The sequence below is a fragment of the Macaca nemestrina genome, chromosome 10, assembly GCF_043159975.1.
Source record: "Macaca nemestrina isolate mMacNem1 chromosome 10, mMacNem.hap1, whole genome shotgun sequence".
NCBI lineage: Eukaryota > Metazoa > Chordata > Mammalia > Primates > Cercopithecidae > Macaca > Macaca nemestrina.
This window is the reverse complement of record NC_092134.1, coordinates 69,579,595-69,599,370: the sequence shown is the minus strand read 5'-3', so window position 1 is coordinate 69,599,370 and position 19,776 is coordinate 69,579,595. Positions and strand designations below refer to the sequence as shown.

Here is a 19,776-nt window from a genome sequence, read left to right as displayed (position 1 = left end):
GTGGAGCAAAGTCACAGAGAACTGGCGGGAGAGCCAGAACCAGGGTTGCCTGTCTCCCAAACGGGTCACCCTGGCTTTCTGGATTTTAAATCACAGGCATTCTCCATACCCAACTTTGTAAGCTGAAATGGGTTCTTAACTATGGGAAAGATAAAGAAAATCTGAAAAATGAAAATTACAGAAATACTGGCTGGGCGCAGTGGCTCATGCCTGTAATCCCAGCACTTTGGGAGGGCTAGATGGGCGGATCACCAGAGGCCAGGAGTTCGAGTCTAGCCTGGCCAACATGGTGAAATCCCATCTCTACTAAAAATACGAAAAACTAACCGTGCGAGGTGGCGGGCGCCTGTAGTCCCAGCTACTCGGGAGGCTGAGGCAGGACAATCACTTGAACCCAGGAGGTGGAGGCTACAGTGAGCTGAGATCATGTCACTGCACTCCAACCTAGGCAAGCGAGACTCTGTGTCAAAAAAAAAAAAAAGTTAAAAGAAAATAATGGAAAGACGAATTGACTTGTTCATTACACTAAACAGCTGGATCAGAAAAGAGATCCACCAATAGAAACCCATGACTCAGTCACACACATTTTATTTATTTGAACTCACTTCACAAGTTTAAAGGAATCGTAAGTTCATAGGAAGCAGAATGGAAAGTTGGAAAGAGTACCTACTTTGGAGATAGGCAGATGTGAACTGGAATTCTGACTCTGCCAGGCCAGACATTTACTGAACTTTCTGAGCCTCCAGATTCTTATCTGTAAAATGAGGACAATGGTGTCCACCATGTAGGGTTCTTCTGAGAATGTGTGCAAAATTCTTACCTTAATGGGTATATCCCATCTTCAACAACAGTAAAATGGTGGCCTACCAATGGTGGCATTAATATTCAATACATTTTATTGACTGTGTATTGGACACCATAATAAAATTAAAGATGAAATATTATCTCTGATCTTTATTTATTCTTTGTAGAAATGAGGCTGGTCTTGTACCCCTGGGCTCAAGCAATCCTCCCACCTCAGCCTCCTGAAGTGTTTAGATTACAGGCATGAGCCGCCATGCCCAGCCTATCTCTGATTTTTAGATAGCTTTCTATTAGGAAGAGTAAAACTGAGATAATAATAGTAAAGATAACTAATACTCACTGGGTGTGTATACACTGGGTGTATACCATGGCCTACAAGTACTTTAAAGGGTTCATCTCAGTAAGTGCTTATAACATCCCCAGGACTTAGGCATTAACCAATTTTACAGATGACGATAGTCTGTAACCCATTTTACAAATTAAGGCCTAGAGAGAAATAGTAATTTTTACCAGATCCCTTAGGAAAGAGCAGATTTAGGATTCACCTCTGGGCACCCTGTCTCTGGGGCTTGTTTGCAACACACTGGTTTAGGTCTAGACTCAGGCAACAATTCATTTCTAGGTGCTGCAATCTCTGCTGTCAACTTGTCCTTCCCAGGTGCAAATATGAAACAAATCCCAACAGCACCATGGATATGAATTCCATTTAGATGTGACTATGATTATCACCTAAGTGGGCTGCCTGCCTGGCCTCTCTTTCTCTATTGGCTAACCCATCCTTCTACACTGCCAAAAGTTATCTTTATAAAACACAAATCTGATCGTGATGCTTCTCTACGTAAAAGGCTCCCTGCTGTCTGCAGAACTGTGTCCAAGATCTTAGCATGGCACAGGAGGACTCTCCCAGCTGGCCCTGACCTTCCTTTCCAGCCTCTGCTCTCTCTTCACCGTACACTCTTACATAAGACAACTCCACGTGAAATTAGGGCAGCCAGGGGTGCCGTAGTATAACCGCCTGTATGGTAAAATGAAAAAAAACTAAAAAAAAAAAAAAAAAAAAAATTGGCATATTTTCTTTACATATATTCTGTTGTTATGAAGTAAAAAAAAAATTTGCTAAAATTAAATTTTAAAAAAGCAGTGCGATTAACAATGTCCACATACTATCAGCTGACACATGCATATACATATATTAAAAATTTTACATTATTTTTCACCATCTATCAGAGATCTTGTATCTTAGTGGAAGATATCTTGTCACTCTATTTGCAATTCCTCTAGAGTATAACACTCTTCCTTTTCCCTGGAATGCATCCCTTTGCCTCCCTAAAGTTGCCAGCTACTTACTATTCATCCTTTAAATCCAGCTCAAATACCACTCCTCTGCGAACTCTTACACCCAATCCTCTTTTGCAGTCTGTTTTTCCATCCCCAGTGCTCCCAAGACTGGGAGTATTTCTCTCTCTTACAGCATTATTGTACCTCTTGTAATTATTTATTTATACAATAATAGACTGTATGATCCTTTCCGGCAGTGTTAATCTCTGAATCCCCTAGTTCCTAGGTTGGTGTTTGGCACACAGTTAAGAACTGGAGAGCCGACCACTGGATACATGAAAGAATGATCAAAGTCTAAAAGTCCCTACTTTCTTTAGATCTTGCAGGGAAAACACTTGATAGGGGACACGCCTTCGGACACATCATTTTGAGAAATCAGGTCCATAATATTTGAGAATTGATTTGAAGGGAGTCAGTAAATATCTCAAGTGGTAACTGTGAGACAAAAAGGCTAACAAAACCAGGTGTGGTGGCTGATGGCTGTAATCCCAGTGCTTTGGGAGGCTGAGATTGGAGAATTTTTGTTGTTGTTGTTTTGTTTGTTTGTTTTTGTTTTTTTGAGAAGGAGTCTTGCTCTGTCGCCCAGGCTGGAGTGCAGTGGTGCAATCTCGGCTCACTGCAACCTCCACCCTCTGGGTTCAAGTGATTCTCCTGCTTCAGCCTCCTGAGTAGCTGGGATTACAGGCACATGCCACCATGCCCGGCTAATTTTTGTATTTTTAGTAGAGACAGGGTTTCACCATGTTGGCCAGGCTGGTCTCGAACTCTTGACCTCGTGATATGCCCACCTCGGTCTCCCAAAGTGCTGGGATTACAGGCGTGAGCCACCGTGCCCAGCCAGAATCTTTTGAGGCCGGGAGTTTGAGACCGGCCTGGGCAATAGAGCAAGGCCTCATCTCTACAAAAAAAAAAAAAAAAAAAAAAAAAGAATAAAAAAGTTTAACAGGCTGGCAAGGATGGATTTAAAGTACTTAACACAAATAACACCTGAACCATGCGAGGATGGCAAGGTAAATTCTTCGTTATATTGTTCAAAAAGAGACTAGAGTTTCAGATCAGCCTGGACAACATAGGGAGACCCCCGTGTGTACTAAAATGAAAATAAACAAATAAAATAAAAAGAGACTAGACATGACAGATCTTGTAAAAGGTATCTGTTAAAAATGAGGCTGGGCGCCATGGCTCACACCTGTAATCCCACCACTTTGGGAGGCCGAGGTGAGCGGATCACTTGAGGTCAGGAGTTCAAGACCAGCCTGGACAACATGGCAAAACCCTTTCTCTACTAAAAATACAAAAACTACCCAGGCATAGTGGCGGGTGCCTGTAGTCACACCACTCTTGAGGCCTGAACCAGGAGAATCACTTGAACCCGGGAGGCGGAGGTTGCAGTAAGCAGAGATCGTGCCCCTGCACTCCAGCCTGGGCGAGACTGAGACTCTGTCTCAAAAAACAAAAACAAAAACAAAACAACAACAACAAAAAAAACAAACCAAAAAAACCCAAAACAAAGAAAAAAAAATTGTAAAAGTACTAAGTGAAATGTGGCGTCCTGTGTTGGATCTTGGAACAGAAATGACTCTAGTAGAAAACATTAGTAAAATCGGAATAAAATCTGGAGTTTAGTAAATAAATAAGTAAGCGAACAACACCGTGTGACTTCCCATACCGTCGCTTTCCCACCATCCTAGCTTCCCTAGTTACTTGTAGGAATAGAGGATATGGTGTTCAAGGTGGGTGTTTTTCTCCGCCTCGATTGAAGAGCTTCGCGCTTTTTGGATTAACAGCCAGGTCATTCACAATTCAGTGTTCAGTTTTTCTACTGGGGTCCAGTGTCTCGGAGTAACGTCCCTTTGTGTCATGGAGACATCCAACTCTGGACTTCCCCATTAGATTCTGGCAAAAGCCCCACCAGAGCCCCCGCCAGAGCCCGAAGGCGGTCCCACAGGTCGGGAAGAGGTTTTCCTGCAGCCGGAGCCACGACCTCGGCCAGCGGTGAAGCGGCGCCTCGGCGGAGAGGTGCGGGGGGCGCCGCCCACGGCCTCCTGGGCTCGGCGCGCGGGGCCGAGCTGCGGTTGGCCACAACAGGCATCCATCTTCCCGGACCAGCCAGGCGTTTCCTCGCGGAGCAGGGGCGGGGGCTTGGACGGAGAAGGGCACAGACCCGAGCGCCGTCCGCTCCCGCGAGCCTAGCCCCGCCTGGCGGAGCCCGGAGCAGCCGCCGCCCGCAGATCGCTCGCCGGGCGCCCGCGAGGCGCGAGCCGTATGTGCATCCTCAACTTTGCGGCCGCCGGGGGCGCGGCTCCCGCGTGCGTGTGCGAGTGTGCCTGTCACCGGCGGCCTCCTGGGGGCAGCAGCGGAAAGGGGGACGCAGAGAAAGGCAGCCTGGGCGCACCGCGGCCAGGGAGGCAGAGGCCTCTCGCGGCGCCGGCTATAGAGACCTAAACTCCGCCGGGGCTGTGCCCAGGGCGCGTCTCAGCGTCGCCGCCTTCACCCTCCCAGCAGCAGCGGGGACTCGCGTTAGGATTGCGATTCCTTTCGCCTGCCGAGCGGTAGCGGCGGTGTCTGCGGGCAGAGGAGCGGCGGCCGTGGCAGCAGCATCCCCAGCCCGGGAGGGACCATTGAGCGCCGGAGCCGGCGGCTGGAGGCAGGAAGGGAGGGTTGTGGCGCTCGACCTGGGCGCGTTCCCGGCGCCTGCTCTCCGCCGCTGGCCCTGTCCCGGGCGCCCGGTGCGTGTCTCGAACAATGGTGCGGAGCGCCGGCGCGAGCCCCGCGCCCGCCCAGCGGCCGTAGAGGAAGTGGCTGGGCTCTCGGCGAGGTGGGCAGGGAGACGTCCCCCGCCACTCGCTCGCTGGAGTTTGCCTGCGTGTCCGGCCTCTCCAGCCCCGACCCCGGGGATTCCCTGGGATCACCGACGGAGCTCAATTCCGAGAGTATGGTGCCAGCGCCCGGGCTAATCTAGTCCTCTCTACTCGCTCCTTTTTCCCTCCTCCTCCTCCCTCTCCTCTCCCTCCTCCCTTCCCTCGGGTCGGCGCTGCCTCTGGATTCCCGGCGTGTGAGAGTACAACTCTGCCTCTCCAAGGAGAACTGGTTGTGACCACTGAACAGAACTTGCCCATTGAAAGCAAACCCAGAACAGCTGGATAATGTCCACCCCGAGCCGATTCAAGAAGGACAAAGAGATCATAGCCGAGTATGAAAGTCAAGTCAAAGGTAAGGATGGGAGCGGCTGCCTTGCTCCTTTTGTGTGCCTTCTTGTCATTGTGCTTGTGGAGTTGCGTTTCTAACTTGGTGTCTGCGTGGGAGGAAGGTGGTGAGGGGACAGCTCGAGCCCTGGCTGAGCCACCCGGGCTTCCTACAAGTCACTTAGTTCCCAGTTGCAATCCCAGTCCCGTCAAACCCACGGGAAGCTGGAAACCGGTGACCTCCCCTCGCCAGCTGCCAGCCCGCATCTCCAATGGGGAGAGAACTGGCTTTAACTTAACCACCTTCAGCTGGGCAACTTCTATGGGAAGCAGACAGCAGAGATGCATCCTGTCCAGCTATTATTATCACCGTCATTATTCTTTTTAAATAGTATGATTGTCACTATGTAATTTTTTTACGGAATCATATTTGTAAAGTCTGTGAACCCCACGCGGTCTCCAGCCTCATTGAGTGCAGGCTATTTCAGGTATTTACAATGCTCACCTATTTACACCGCTCACAATTTATTAGGGCGAGTCCCCCTTTTATTAAATAGCTCCCTGAAAGCCTGGCAGTTAAACGAAGCAGTGACTAGTGGAATCTGACTCCTCCTTTATAATGGGCCAGAATTCATTGCCATCTTTCACATTCACATGGGAATATTGCTTTATCATTTGCTGGAAGCCACTTGCATGTAAAATGAAGGTTTGAATATTTGAGTAGTAGTTTCAATCGATTTGCATTGTCAACTAATGAAGGAAACCTAATTAAGGCTGATTAATTATTTTTACTTTCTATGCCTTGTGATTAAAAAAAATATATTTTCTCTCCAATACAAGTATTTTTTGCTGCTGAAGTGTTTCGTAAACATATGTTAGTTGAATTTTTTCCTCCTCTTTCCTGATGTCTCAGGAGTAGCTTTCCTGATTGAGACAATGGATGGAATGTTGGGATCGCCCGCTGTTCTTTGACACATTCAATGCAAAGTTCATAAAGATTGTTATGTACACACCTGTGTTTGTCTATGCACAGTCTTATGAAAGGGTTACGGAGAAAGGCATTACTGTACTTCCCTTGAGCAAGGGAGGAGCAGCCTGAGTGTTCTTTTGTGTGGTCAAGTTGTAAAAATGCCTGGAGTCCTGTGAGAGGACCTGGTGGAGAAATCCTGTATCATCCAGTGTGAATCGAGACCAACTCATTGTGGCCACAGCAGACACAATATGCAAGATAACTTAGGTTATCTTTAGGCTGACCCCATAACGGAGTTAAGCTAAACATTGTTCAGTAGACACAGATTTTTGTCTGCTTGGAATTATGATAATTTATACTTACAGGAACTTGTTTTATTGCTATGGAAGTTGTGTTAGCCGTTATTTTCTTAGAGCCAGGTAAACTTTCTAATGCGACTAACCTTTCTTTTTTCGGTGAGTCCAACATAGCCTAAAACCTTTCATTCCAAGGCAGTACTCTTGTTCACAACCACCATTTCTCTGTGCAGTTTTTCCACATGGCTCTTTGTGGCAGGTCTTCAAGGGGTGGCGGTCTGGTTTTTCTGCCGCCTGGAGCTCTAATTGGCAAATGCACTTCCAAATGTTGATTTCTTTATCTTTGCTGTAAGGTCACTTGCCAGTGATCAAATCCTTATTGGAAAATCAGCGAAATGGGATGTGTTGCAATGTGTCTGTCAAATTCAAACGGAAGAAAAATCATGAACTTGGTGAAAATCACATTTGGAACTAAGTCTCTCCCACAGCCAGTGACCTTCTCCCTATTTCCTTCAACACTTCTCCCTTTCACACACCCACAAGTCCCTAGGCTGCTTTAGGACTCTTCACTGTACCTGCCTGCCCTGTGTCCAGGCTTTACCTCCTCCTTCAGTAACCTACACATCCAGTATCTAACCTAGATCACTACATCCATACACAAAAGTGGGAATAAGGGAATATCACGGAGTCAGATCATATAAGCATTAAATGGCACAAATTCACCTGGTACTTCTAGGCAAATCAAGAAGAGAGTGGGAGAAAAATAACAGGCAAATAGTGCATGAGGCCAGCTGTCCAATGCAGGGAGAGTAGGCCCCTTAGTAAGGACAGCATGGGAGACAAGACTCTGGTTTTTCTCTACCCTCGCAGAGTGCTGTCTGTTATTTAAAGGTCTGTGTTTTGGGGCCAGATGCAGTGGTGCATGCCTGTAATCTCAGCATTTTGGGAGGCTGAGGCAGGCAGATCACTTGGGGTCAGGAGTCCGAGACCAGCCTGGCCAACATTTTGGTAGATAAACCACATCTCTACCAAAAAATACAAAAATTAGCTAGGTGTGGTGGCACACACCTGTGGTCCCAGTGTGCCTGTGGTTCCACTTGAACCCAGGAGGCAGAGGTTACAGTGAGCTGAGATCACATCACTGCACTCCAGCCTGGGTGACAGAATGAGACTCTGTCTAATAAATAAATAAATAAATAAACAAAGGTATATGTATTTGGAACAACCTGCTTTTTAAATTACAGTCAGCAACTTTATCTGACGATAAAAAAAAAAAAATTCTGTTCTATTGCTGAAGAAAAACCTAGCTCTGTGGAACTCATTAAGACATAAGCCTAGGCCAGGCACGGTGGCTCAAGCCTGGAATCCCAGCACCTTGGGAGGCCAAGGTGGGCGGATCACTTGAGGTTGAGACCAGCCTGGCCAACATGGTGAAACCGTGTCTCTACTAAAAATACAAAAATTAGCTGGATGTGGTGGTGCATGCCTGTAATCTCAGCTACTCTGGAGACTGAGTCAGGAGAATTGCTTGAACCCAGGAGGCAGAAGTTACAGTGAGCTGAAATTGCACCACTGCACTCCAGACTGGCTGACAGAGCGAGACTCCGTCTCAAGAAGAACACAATTAATAAACATACATATTGGACTCTCTAGGTGACTTAGGTGTGTGGGTGATTTCAAGAGTCATTCTGATTATATGTATGTTTTTTGACGTTCTAACTTAGAACCTAACACCCTAGAATATTTTCCTCTCTTACTCTCTCCCATTTTCCCTAATAACAACTCTATTTATCTCGGAATTTTTGAGATAATGTTTAGACCTAAAGGAATGACTTCAGATATGGAATTTTTTTTATTTTTAATTTTTTTTATATATATATGTATGTGTATGTGTGTATATATATCTTATATATATATATAGATATAGATATCTAAATAGGAGATATATATATATACACATACACACATAAAATGGAGAATCACTCTGCCGCCCAAGCCAGAGTGCAGTGGCGTGATCTCGGCTCACTGCAACCCCCGCCTCCTGGGTTCAAGTGATTCTCCTGCCTTAGCCTCCGGAGTAGTTGGAATTACATGCACACACCACCATGCCCAGCAAATTTTTGTATTTTTAGTAGAGATGGGATTTCGACACGTTGGCCAGGCTGGTCTCGAACTCCTGACCTCAGGTGATCTGCCCGCCTCAGCATCCCAAAATGCTGAGATTATAGGCATGAGCCACTGCATCTGGCACAGATATGGAATTTCGCCATTGTGGCTGCCTGCACAGGTTTTGGGAACAGACTTCAAGGGGCTATTCTTAACTGTGAAAAGAACTATTCCTGGTGATAATTTGTAATTTTGTGTATAAGATCATAGATGTATCTAGTTGTGTGTATAATTTTGGGCAAGTCACTTAGCCTCTCTCTGGGTTTTGGTTTTCTTATCTATAAGATAAGGAATTGGAATTCTCTTCATCCTAAGTGTCTTTGTTTTTTTTTTTTCTTTTTGAGACACAGTCTCACTCTGTCACCCAAGCTGGAGTGCAGTGGCATGATCATGGATCACTGCAACCTCCGCCTTCTGGGTTCAAGTCCAAGTTCAAGTGATTCTCGTGCCTCAGCCTCCCAAGTAGCTGGGACTACAGGCGCACACCACCATGCCTGACTAATTTTTGTAATCCTAAGTGTCTTTGACTCTAGTTGAAGATGTCATATCAGTTCATATTAATTGCTTCATAAAATTTTCAAGCTTTTTAAGTTTTCTCTTGGCTGCTCTGTTTTGGGGAGAATCATTTTTGCTTTCACTTTTATTTCATAAGTTCATGGACACTGTATAAATTGAGTTCTTGGAGAATTAAAATATAATACAATAAAGAATACAGAAAAAACAGTAATCAAAACCACATGCAGAGAAGTGTAGCACAGAATCGTAAGACAGAGAAGAATCAGGAATGATACAAGTGGTTAAACAATGGATAGGTTTGAATCGGGGACAAAAGGGGACCCCAAGCAACAGTTTTAAAGAATGAATTGAGCATTTCATGCCTCTTGGTCAAATTCTCAAAGACTTAGAATTAAGAGAAATAAATCTCTTGTTTGAATAGGCCATTAAAAAGCAAGCATGTCTTGAAAAGTGTATGAAACCCAAACCAGTTGACTATGCTATTTGTTAGCATCTCTGGCAACTAGTATAGCAGTGGAAGGGATTGAATAATTGGCTAACAGAAGGTTTTGAGATTATCTATGGACTTTAGTGATCTATGTAATTCTTGTATTCCGCAGCAAAACTATTGTGGAGCCACGCATATGGGAACGAAAAATACTCAAAAAGACATGTTTTGTGAAGTGGAACTTATAGATGAAAGACTGTGTTTGTTTTTAATAATGTATGTTGCTAGTTGCTAAGAATTGACAGTTATTATTTGTAGTATTTTCCTAGAGATAGCACCATATTTATCTACATGCAAAATGTATAGGGAGTGCCAAGAAAATCTGTTGTTCTTTGACCACTCTGCAGCCTGACATACAAATAATACATTTTAGTAGCAGATGGAACATGAGGAAATGCCAATTTGATTTGGTATGGCCTTGCATCATGCCATGGTGCAACTGTGTCTGCATCTTATGTTCTTTCTTCTAACATAGAATTGGAAGTGACAGCAATTTAAGTTACGAATTAAAACTTTATAGCTGGGAGGGACCTGTAACATTTTTTTCTCCAACCCAGTCATTACATGATGCAGGGAGGCTTAATGATAGAGTTACACAATTAACAGTGACATACCTGGGACCAGAACCCAGGTTATCTTCTTTTCAGTAGCGAGAATTCACTTTTAGATTCCTCACAAAGTAGATATCTAAATAGGAGATAGAACAGTTACCTATTTAGACTTTGCATTCATTGAAGGAGTCATTGTTGGACCTAAGAGAGCGTAGAAACCATCGTCTGTGAACAGGAGTTAATTACATTGATTAACTCTAACCAAGTTGTTTTTTTCACCAGGACCATTTCAAGAGACCACAATACCCAGGCAGCAGCTTCACATGGTGGCTTTTAAGGTCTAGAAAAACAACATGGTTAATATGTACAAATGTGATTTGCTTGATGTTTTGCTGAAGCTAATTGCAGCTACTGCAACAAGGCCTTTACAGTGCCCTGAAAACCCGATTAGTTTCATGAACTTCAGAATATATTAAGGGATAGTTTTAGAGAAAATTTTGAGCAAAGCATGACCTTCTGAAACACATGAGGGCTGGATTATAATACAGGATAGTAAATCTCAGCTCTGACAATCTAGATTGGTTTGTTTACTCCTGTGCTATGTTGACATAGACATAGTCAGACAACTTCAAGTCTGTTCTGGGTTTTAGAGTCTTTGTAAATTGGCCAGACAATTTCTTTTTTTTTTTTTTTTCTTCAAGACAGGGTCTCACTTTGTCACCCAGGCTAGAGTGCAGTGGGTGAACAAGGCTCACTGCAGCCTTGACCTCCTGGGGTCAAGCGATTCTTCTGCCTCAGCACTCCAAGTAGATGGGACTGTAGGTACACACCACCATACCTGGCTTTTTTTTTTTTTTTTTTTTTTTTGTAAAGATAGGGTTTCGCCACGTTGCCCAGACTGGTCTCAAACTCCTGAACTCCTGCGTCAGTGTCCCAAAGTGCTGGGATTATGGGCATGAGCCACCGTGCCTGGCCAAGGAGAGACAGTTTAAAAATTTTTATTCATGCTACCTATTTTTACTTCAATTCAAACAACAAGATAAAGAAAAGGGAATAAATTGTTTGTCTAATTAGTCTGTTTATGCTTTAGCAGTTTGAAGGCAGAAATTTGGATTAGAGTCTGGGCATGGTAGCTCATGCCTGTAATCAATCCTAGCACTTTGGGAGGCCGAGGTGGGTGGATTGCTTGAGCCCAGGAGTTTGAGACCAGCCTGGGCAACATGGTGAAGCCTCGTCTCTACTAAAAACACAAAAATTAGCTGGTGTGGTGGCATGCATCTATAATCCCAGCTACTCTGGAGGCTGAGGCACGAGAATCGCTTGAACCTAGGAGGCGGAGGTTGCAGTAAGCTGAGATTGTGCCACTGCACTCCAGCCTGGGCGACAGAGTGAGACTCCATCTCGAAAAAAAAGAAGTTTGGATTAGAGACAGTTATGTACAGGGATTTTTGTCAGCTCAGAACTACTTTCTAATTTATTGACAGCATTATTTACTCTCCCCTGTTGATGTGTTAGACTGGAAAGAAACAGAACGTGGTGTTTAAAACCAGGAATTCTGGGCCAAGCACGGTGGCTCACACCTGTAATTTCAGCACTTTGGGAGGCTGAGATGGAAGGATCACTTGAGACCAGGAGTTTGAGACCAGCCTGGTCAACATGGCGAGACACCATCTCTAATTTTTAAAAAATAAATAAATAATTTTTTTAAAAAAGCAGGAACTTTGGTGTTAGCAGTCTAGCCTTGTCACTGATTAGTTGTGTGACCTCTAAGAGTCAATTTCTTCATCTGTAAAATAGGGAAAATCGTAGTATTTACCTTGTTGTCTTTTTAAATTTTCTTTCTTTTTCTTTTTTTTGAGACCGAGTCTTGCTCTGTCACCCAGGCTGGAGTGCAGTCGTGTGACTCTCAGATTCAAGTGATCCTCCTACCTCAGCCTCCCAAGCAGCTAGGATTACAGGCATGCTCCACCATGCCCAGCTAATGTTTTTGTATTTTTAGGAGAGACAGAGTTTTACTATGTTGGCCAGGCTGGTCTCGAACTCCTGACCTCAAGCGATCCACCCACCTCAGCTTCCCCAAGTGCTGGGATTACAGGCGTGAGCCACTGCACCTGGCCTCCTTGTTGTCTTTGTGAGATTGCAGTGAGGAAAACATTTATCACAGGCTTGGCACATAATAGTCAATAAATGTTAGTAATTGTTATCTGTTTAATGCTGGTTTTCTTTCCATCTACTGTTTTTTGTTTTTTTGTTTTTTTTTTTTTTTTTTGAGGCAGGGTCTCACTCCGTTGCTCAGGCTGGAGCACAGTGACCCAATCTCGGCTCAGCTCACTGCAGCCTCGCCCTCCCCAGGCTCAGGTGATCCTGCCACCTCAGCCTCCGGTGTAGCTGGGACTATAGGCACCTGCCATCATGCCTGGATGATTTTTGTATTTTTTGTAGAGAAAGGGTTTTGGCCATGTTGCTGGTTTCAAACTCCTAAGCTCAAGTGATCTGCCTGCTTGAACCTTGGGCCTTGCAAAGTGCTGAGATTACAGGCATGAGCCACCTTGCCCAGCCTGTTGTTCTATCTGCTGTATCTTGTTGCATTCTGATTTAGATAAGTTTTTGAAATTCAAATATGTAATCGCTAGTCTTTTTACCAGAATGAATTCCAAAGTGGACTCATCTTGAATTATCCTAAGAGAGTGCCATGTGCTTTTAGAATGGAGTGAGTTTCATGGTGGAATTTAAAAGGGAAATAGAATAGACAAAGCATACAGATTCCCAGCTCATTATAAGGTGGATTTTATATTTTGTCATTATTTTTCATCCAAGTGCAAGTAACAAAGGCTAACAGCACATTTCCTGGCTCTGGGCTGCCATGTATTTAAGAATAACTTTTGTTTTAAATTGTCTCTACCTCTGTTCAGTGATGCTGTATGGAAAATGAGAACTGTAGTTCAGTCAGTGGATTTTACTTACCTGGGGGTGAAAAAGATTCTTATGACATCAGATAAAGTCACTGACTTAATCTCATAGTCTTGAGAAAAGTGTTTTCTTTTAAAATCAATGTAGGAATGAAAATTTCACTTATGACTGCTAATTTGCTTCTGTTTCACTAGAAAGCACTTTGATATTAGAAATCATTGTCTATCTCCCACACCCTTTAGTGTACAGGGCTCATTAAACATTTATTACATGAGAAGAGGAATAATTTGGAATCATAATTCCTTTATACTGCAAATAAACATGGTGATCATTCAGAATTGTGTAGGATGTCCAAACAAGTATTACCACACATTTTTTTTTTTTTTTTTTTGAGATGGAGTTTCACTCTTGTTGCCCAGGCTGGAGTGCAATGGCACGATCTCAGCTCACTGCAACCTCTACTTCCTGGGTTTGAGCAATTCTCCTGCCTTAGACTCATGAGTAGCTGGGAATACGGGTGCCCGCCACCACACCTGGCTAATTTTTTGTATTTTTAGGAGAGACGGGGTTTCACCATGTTGGCCAGGCCGGTCTCGAACTCCTGATGTCAGGTGATCCACCCACCTCAGCCTCCCAAAGTACTGGGATTACAGGTGTGAGCCTCTGTGCCCGGCCTATTACCACAAAATTTTAAGTTGAATTCAAATGGTTTATAATTTCTTTAGAAAGTCATACAGCTGGAAACATTCTAAATGTCCAACAGTGGGGAATGGTTAATTAAATTCCATTGGTAAATTGTTAACTGACTTTATACATGCAATGTTATGCAGTCTTTACCACTGGTTTTTGAAGAACATTTTATGATATGGTTAATTGTTTTATAATAATTGAAGAAAGACTGTAAAATGGAAGGTGAAATAATAATTAAAGATAGTCATAACCAGAGCTAACAGTTTTCAGCACCCACAGTGAGCCAGTCACCATTGCTTTGCGTGGGCACCCTGAGGGATACGCTGAATTGTGTATGTGCAAAACAAGCTATAATGCACGGGAGGAGGAATTTCTGCTTAACTTTCCTGTTTAGTATAGTTAGTACTTTCTGCGTCTTTGAGCCACTGTATACCTGGCCTTTGGTAAATTTTCAGGCCAAATGTAGGAATCTGACTTTCAACTCCAGCCTCCTTGAGTAGAGTAGTGGGTAAGGTAAATCCAAGCAAAGCTTAGCCTCTGGATCAAACCTCTGGTAATCAGATTTGTCCATAGGACAACCAGATTTCTCGTTTGTTTACAACTCATTGATATACTTTGGTTTTTCCTTGCTTTGAGCTTAGTTAGCTTGTGTGTTTGGGAGAGCAAACTTGCTTGTTTATTTGCTGGCTTGCTTTGTGAAATATACATACAAACAGGTACAGAAAATGATTATTTACAGTTTAAAGAATAATGGCTTTGAACACCTCGGTACTAGCCACCCAGGTTAAGAAGTAGAACATTACCAGTGCCTTAGAAACCCCCATGGATTGTCCCTTTCCTAGCAAATCTCCCTTCATTGCCACTGCCACTCAACAATTCTGGATATAGTATTAATCATTCCCTTGTTTTCTGTAAAGCTTTACTATCATTTTGTAGCTTTCTCTATAGTTTTGATTAGGATGCATTCATATATCAAGAATATAGGGCCATTCGAACATTTTCTGAATTTTTAACATGATGAATTGGTATACATTTTTAAAATTGGAGTAGTAGTGTTTTGGCATATATAACAAATCTTTATCTTTTAAAGATACATGCTGAGTAATAATGGATGAAATTAGGACTTCCGGGATTTTTTCGAAAATAATCTTGGGGAGGGAAGAAATAGGTAGGGATACAGATAAAATACCATGAATTGACAATCAGTGGGTGCATGAGGTTAATTATATTATTCTCTTTATTTTTGCATATGCTTGAAATTTTCCCTAATAAAAAATTAATAATATGTATTCTTATGACTTCAATTTTATAGTCAATATTATTATGTTAAGATTAATCCACTTTGGGAGGCCGAGGCGGGTGGATCACGAGGTCAGGAGATCGAGACTATACTGGCTAACATGGTGAAACCCCGTCTCTACTAAAAATACAAAAAGCTAGCCGGGCGTGGTGGCGGGCGCCTGTAGTCTCAGCTACTTGGGAGGCTGAGGCGGGAGAATGGCGTGAACCCGGGAGGCGGAGCTTGCAGTGAGCCGAGATCACGCCACTGCACTCCAGCCTGGGAGACACAGCGAGACTCCGTCTCAAAAAAAAAAAAAAAAAAAAAAAAAAAAAGATTAATCTACATTAATGTATGTGACTATAATTTCACTGCCACACTGTGTGCTTTCTCTGGTGCATAATATTCCAGTGCATAAAAAATACTACAAGCTATTGATTCATTCTATATGACATTTGAGTTATAGTTTTTTTTGCTCTCATGAATAATAATAGTGTATAAAATGCTGTAGGTGTCTCCTGGTGTACAAGAAGACTTTCTCTAGGTGTACTTGCTGGGTCATGGGGAATGTGCATGTTCAACTTTACCAGGTAATGTCAAGCCTTTCTCTTATTAGCAGGGGAGGAGAGTTCACAGCCTGAAAAACACATAGCATTGAGCAATGTATTAGTTAAGGTAGAGGCTAAGATATTATAATAAAGAGAACTCCCCTAAACAGTAACTTTAAAACAGAGAGTTTTTTTCTTTCTTGGGTAACAGACTGGATATGTCCAATCCAGGCCACCAGGATATCTTTGCCCCATTATTAAGGTTTCTTCCATCTTGTGGTTCTGCCATCACCTAGATAAACGAACTTGCCTACTCTTCGAAACCAGGTTTTAAGTATTTCAGTGTTTTGGCTTACAGGAAGGAAAATCAGCCTTAAGGAGCACATGTCCAAGGTTTTCAAACCCAGCCCTTAGTAGTACATATACTTTCCACTTATTTAACCAGCATGGCCACATCTTGCTGCAAGGGAAGCTGGGAAATGTAGTCTTTCTGGATGGCCGTGTTTCTAATTATAACTTGATGGTCACAGCATGAAAGAACAGATTTTGGTAGACAAGCAGCAGTCACCATGAAGTTCTTTTTTTTTTTTTGGAGGGGAGAGTCTCACTCTATCAGCTAGGCTACGGTGCAGTGGCGCCATCTTTGCGGCTCACTGCAACCTCCACCTCCCAGGTTCAGGTGATGCTCGTGCGTCAGCTTCCCAAGTAGCTGGGACTACAGGCGTGCACCACCACCCCGGGCTAATTTTTGTATGTTTTAGTAGAGATGGGGTTTCACCATGTTGCCCAGGCTGGTCTTGAACTCCTGGGCTCTCAAGTGATCGCCTGCCTCGGCCTTCCAAAGTGCTGGGATTACAGGCGTGAGCCACTGTGCCTGGCCAGAATGATTTTCTCTTTTTATTTTTAATTTTTGTAGGTACGTAATAGGTCTGTATATCTAACTGATTTTTGAGTTTTGTTTTGTTTTAGTATGTTCGTGATGTTAATCTCCTGCCAGTTGTATCTGTTGCAAATATCTGCTCCCAGTCTGTAGCTTGTGTTTTCACTTTTAAAAAGATCCTCTAGTCTGGGCGTGGTGGCTCATGCCTGTAATCCCAGCATATTGGGAGGCCAAGGCAGGTGGATCACCTGAGGTCAGGAGTTTGAGATCAGCCTGGCCAACCTGGTGACACACCATCTCTACTAAAAATACAAAAATTAGCTGGGCATGGTGGCGGGTGCTGGTATTCCCAGCTACTTGGGAGGCTGAGGCAGGAGAATCATCTGAACCCAGGAGGCGGAGGTGAGCCAAGATCGATTGCACCATTGCCCTCCAGCCTGGGTAACAAGAGCGAAACCCCATCTCTAAATAATAAATAAAATAAATAAATAAATAAAAAGATCCTCTTAATAAATATAAGTTGTTCATTTTTAATTTGTTCACATGTATCAATTATTTATATTTGATGTTTAAATAATCCTTCCCCACTTTAAAGTTAGGAAGATATCTGTCTGTGTCATCTTCTAAATGCTTTAAAATTTTGCTTTCAGCATATATTTTTAATTCATCTGAAGTTTATTTTTTATTTTTTTGAGCTAGGGTTTTTTTTAGAGTTCTTTTCATATAAGTGACCTTTTTTGGGGTTCCATTTACTAATAGTCTTTTTAACGAAAAGATACGCTAGCTGCTTCTGTTTTGATGAAAGTTTCACATATACAGAACTGTATTTTTGGACACTCTGTCATGTTCCGTGATTAATTTATTCTTGCGCCAATAGCATAGTCACACTATCTTAACTACTATAGCTTTGTAATAAGTCTTTATGTCTGGTAAGCTAAATCTCCCCTCTTTCTTCTTTTTTCAGAAGTATCTTCTGATCATGCTCCTTTCTCTTCCAAATAAATTTTAGAATTAGTTTGCCTTCCATTGAAAACACATTGCCATTTTCATTGAAATTGCATGAAATTATAAATCAATTAGGGAAGAATTGGCATCTATATATTAGTTCTTCCTAGCTGTGAATATGAGTATTCCTTCACTTATTTAGTTGTTTTAAAATATCTTTGTGTAAAGTTTTATATTTTTGATGTTTTTCATTAGATTTATATCAGGATGCTATTTTTATGACTAATGTTCATGAGATCTCTTTCAAGATTGTTTTCTAGTTTCTATTATGCAGAAATGCAATTTACTTTTTTTTTTTTTTTTTGAGATGGAGTTTCACTTGCCCAGGCTGGAGTGCACTGGTGCGATCTCGGCTCACTGCAACCTCCGCCTCCCAGGTTCAAGCGATTCTCTTGCCTCAGCCTCCCAAGTAGCTGGGATTACAGGCATGCTCCACCACGCCTGGCTAATTTTGTATTTTTAGTAGAGACAGGATTTCTCCATGTTGGCGAGCCTGGTCTCAAACTCCCATCCTCAGATGATCTGCCTGCCTTGGCCTCCCAAAGTGCTGGGATTACAGGTGTGAGCCACCGTGCCTGGTCTGCAATTTACTCTTTTTTTTTTTTTGAGATGAAGTCTTGCTCTGTCACCCAGGCTGGAGTGCAGTGGCATGATCTTGGCTCACTGCAACCTCTGCCTCCCACGTTTAAGCAATTCTCCTGCCTCAGCCTCCAAAGTAGCTGGTATTACAGGAGTGCACCACCATACCTGGCAATTTTTTTTCTATTTTTAGTAAAGACAGGGTTTCACCATGTTGGCCAGGCTGATCTCAAACTCCTGATATCAAGTGATCCTCTCGCCTTGGCCTCCCAAAGTACTGGGATTATAGGCATGAGCCACTGTGCCTGGCCGCAATTTACTTTTACATAGCCACTTTGCTAGCCTGTTATTTCAAAGAATTTGTTCCCTTTTTTGGTAAAAAAAAAAACACTCATTATTTATAAATAAAGATGATTTTATTTTCTCATTTATAAGCTCTATGGATTTATTTTTCTTGCATTTTTGTCTTAGGCAGAATTTCCAGTACAGAATTAGTGAAAGTGCCAACCTTGGCATTCTTGTTTTCCATTGAGAAAGGAATGCTTTCAAGCCTCTCCTCACTTGAAGAATGATGGTTGTTTTCAGTTTATTGTAGATACTCTTTAATAGGTAAAGTGCAAATCTTTTGTATTCTTTGTTTACTTGAGTTTTAATCATTAATAGGTGGTTGCATGTTATCTTCTTTTTTTTTGAATCTGTTGATACTATGCTTTTTCTTCTTTACTCTGTTAATGTGATGAGTAATATTTATAGATTTCCTAGTATTTAACTTTCTTTGCTTTAAGGCTATCTTCGTTGTATTTTGTGTGTGGTGTGTACGTATGTGTGTGCGTGTGTGTGTGTGTCTGTCTGTCTGTGTACACCGTTGGATTCCATTTGCTAATATCTAGTATTTTTGTCTTTAAATTCTTGGGGAGAAAACAGACCTATGGTTTTCCTTTTTAATAATGTCCTTGTCTCATTTCCTATCTGTGTTTTTTTTGGAGGGGGTGTTGGGGAGATGGGGCTTCACTTTGTTGCCCAGGCTGGTCTTGAACTCCTGGACTCAGAGAATTCCTGGGCTCAAACAGTCCTCTTGCCTCGGCCTTTCAAAGTGCTGGGATTACAGGCATAGAGCCACCAGGCCTGGCCACGAATCTAAGTTACACTAGCCTCGCAGAGTGAGTGGGAGAGTATTGCTTCTCTATTTTGTGGAAGAGTTTGAAACTTTGAAATATTTCTTTCATAGAAAGTTGAGTAGAACTGTTTATCTGGGTCTAATTAGTTTCCTTGTGTGAAGAACTTTTTAATTGCTAATCAGTAGTTAATCATTTTCTTTATTAGTTATAGGATTATTTATGCTGTGTATTTCTTCTCATGTCAGTTTTGATAAATTATACTTTTGTTTTTTTGAGATGGTGTTTCACTCTTGTTGCCCAGGCTGGAGTGCAATGGCGCAATCTGCTCACTGCAACCTCCGCCTCCTGGATTCAAGCGATTCTCCTGCCTCAGCCTCCCAAGTAGCTGGGATTACAGGTGCCCGATACCATGCCTAGCTAATTTTTGTATTTTTAGTAGAGACGGGGTTTTGCC

General features: G+C 42.8%; 1 protein-coding gene across 3 annotated transcripts in view; it reads left to right on the top strand.

Annotated features, from left to right (window-relative positions):
- The first annotated feature begins 4,913 nt into the window (after nt 1-4,913).
- LOC105474026 (SLIT-ROBO Rho GTPase activating protein 1) overlaps nt 4,914-19,776 on the top strand; it is a 303,892-nt gene continuing 289,029 nt past the window's right edge. Inside the window, exon 1 of one of the 3 annotated variants that reach the window (XM_071071504.1) lies at nt 4,914-5,355. In XM_071071504.1, coding sequence (XP_070927605.1) covers nt 5,289-5,355 — 67 coding nt within the window. In that variant the 5' untranslated portion in view covers nt 4,914-5,288. The remainder of the gene's footprint in view (nt 5,356-19,776) is intronic. The other 2 variants (XM_071071505.1, XR_011609066.1) reach the window with 2 other exon arrangements.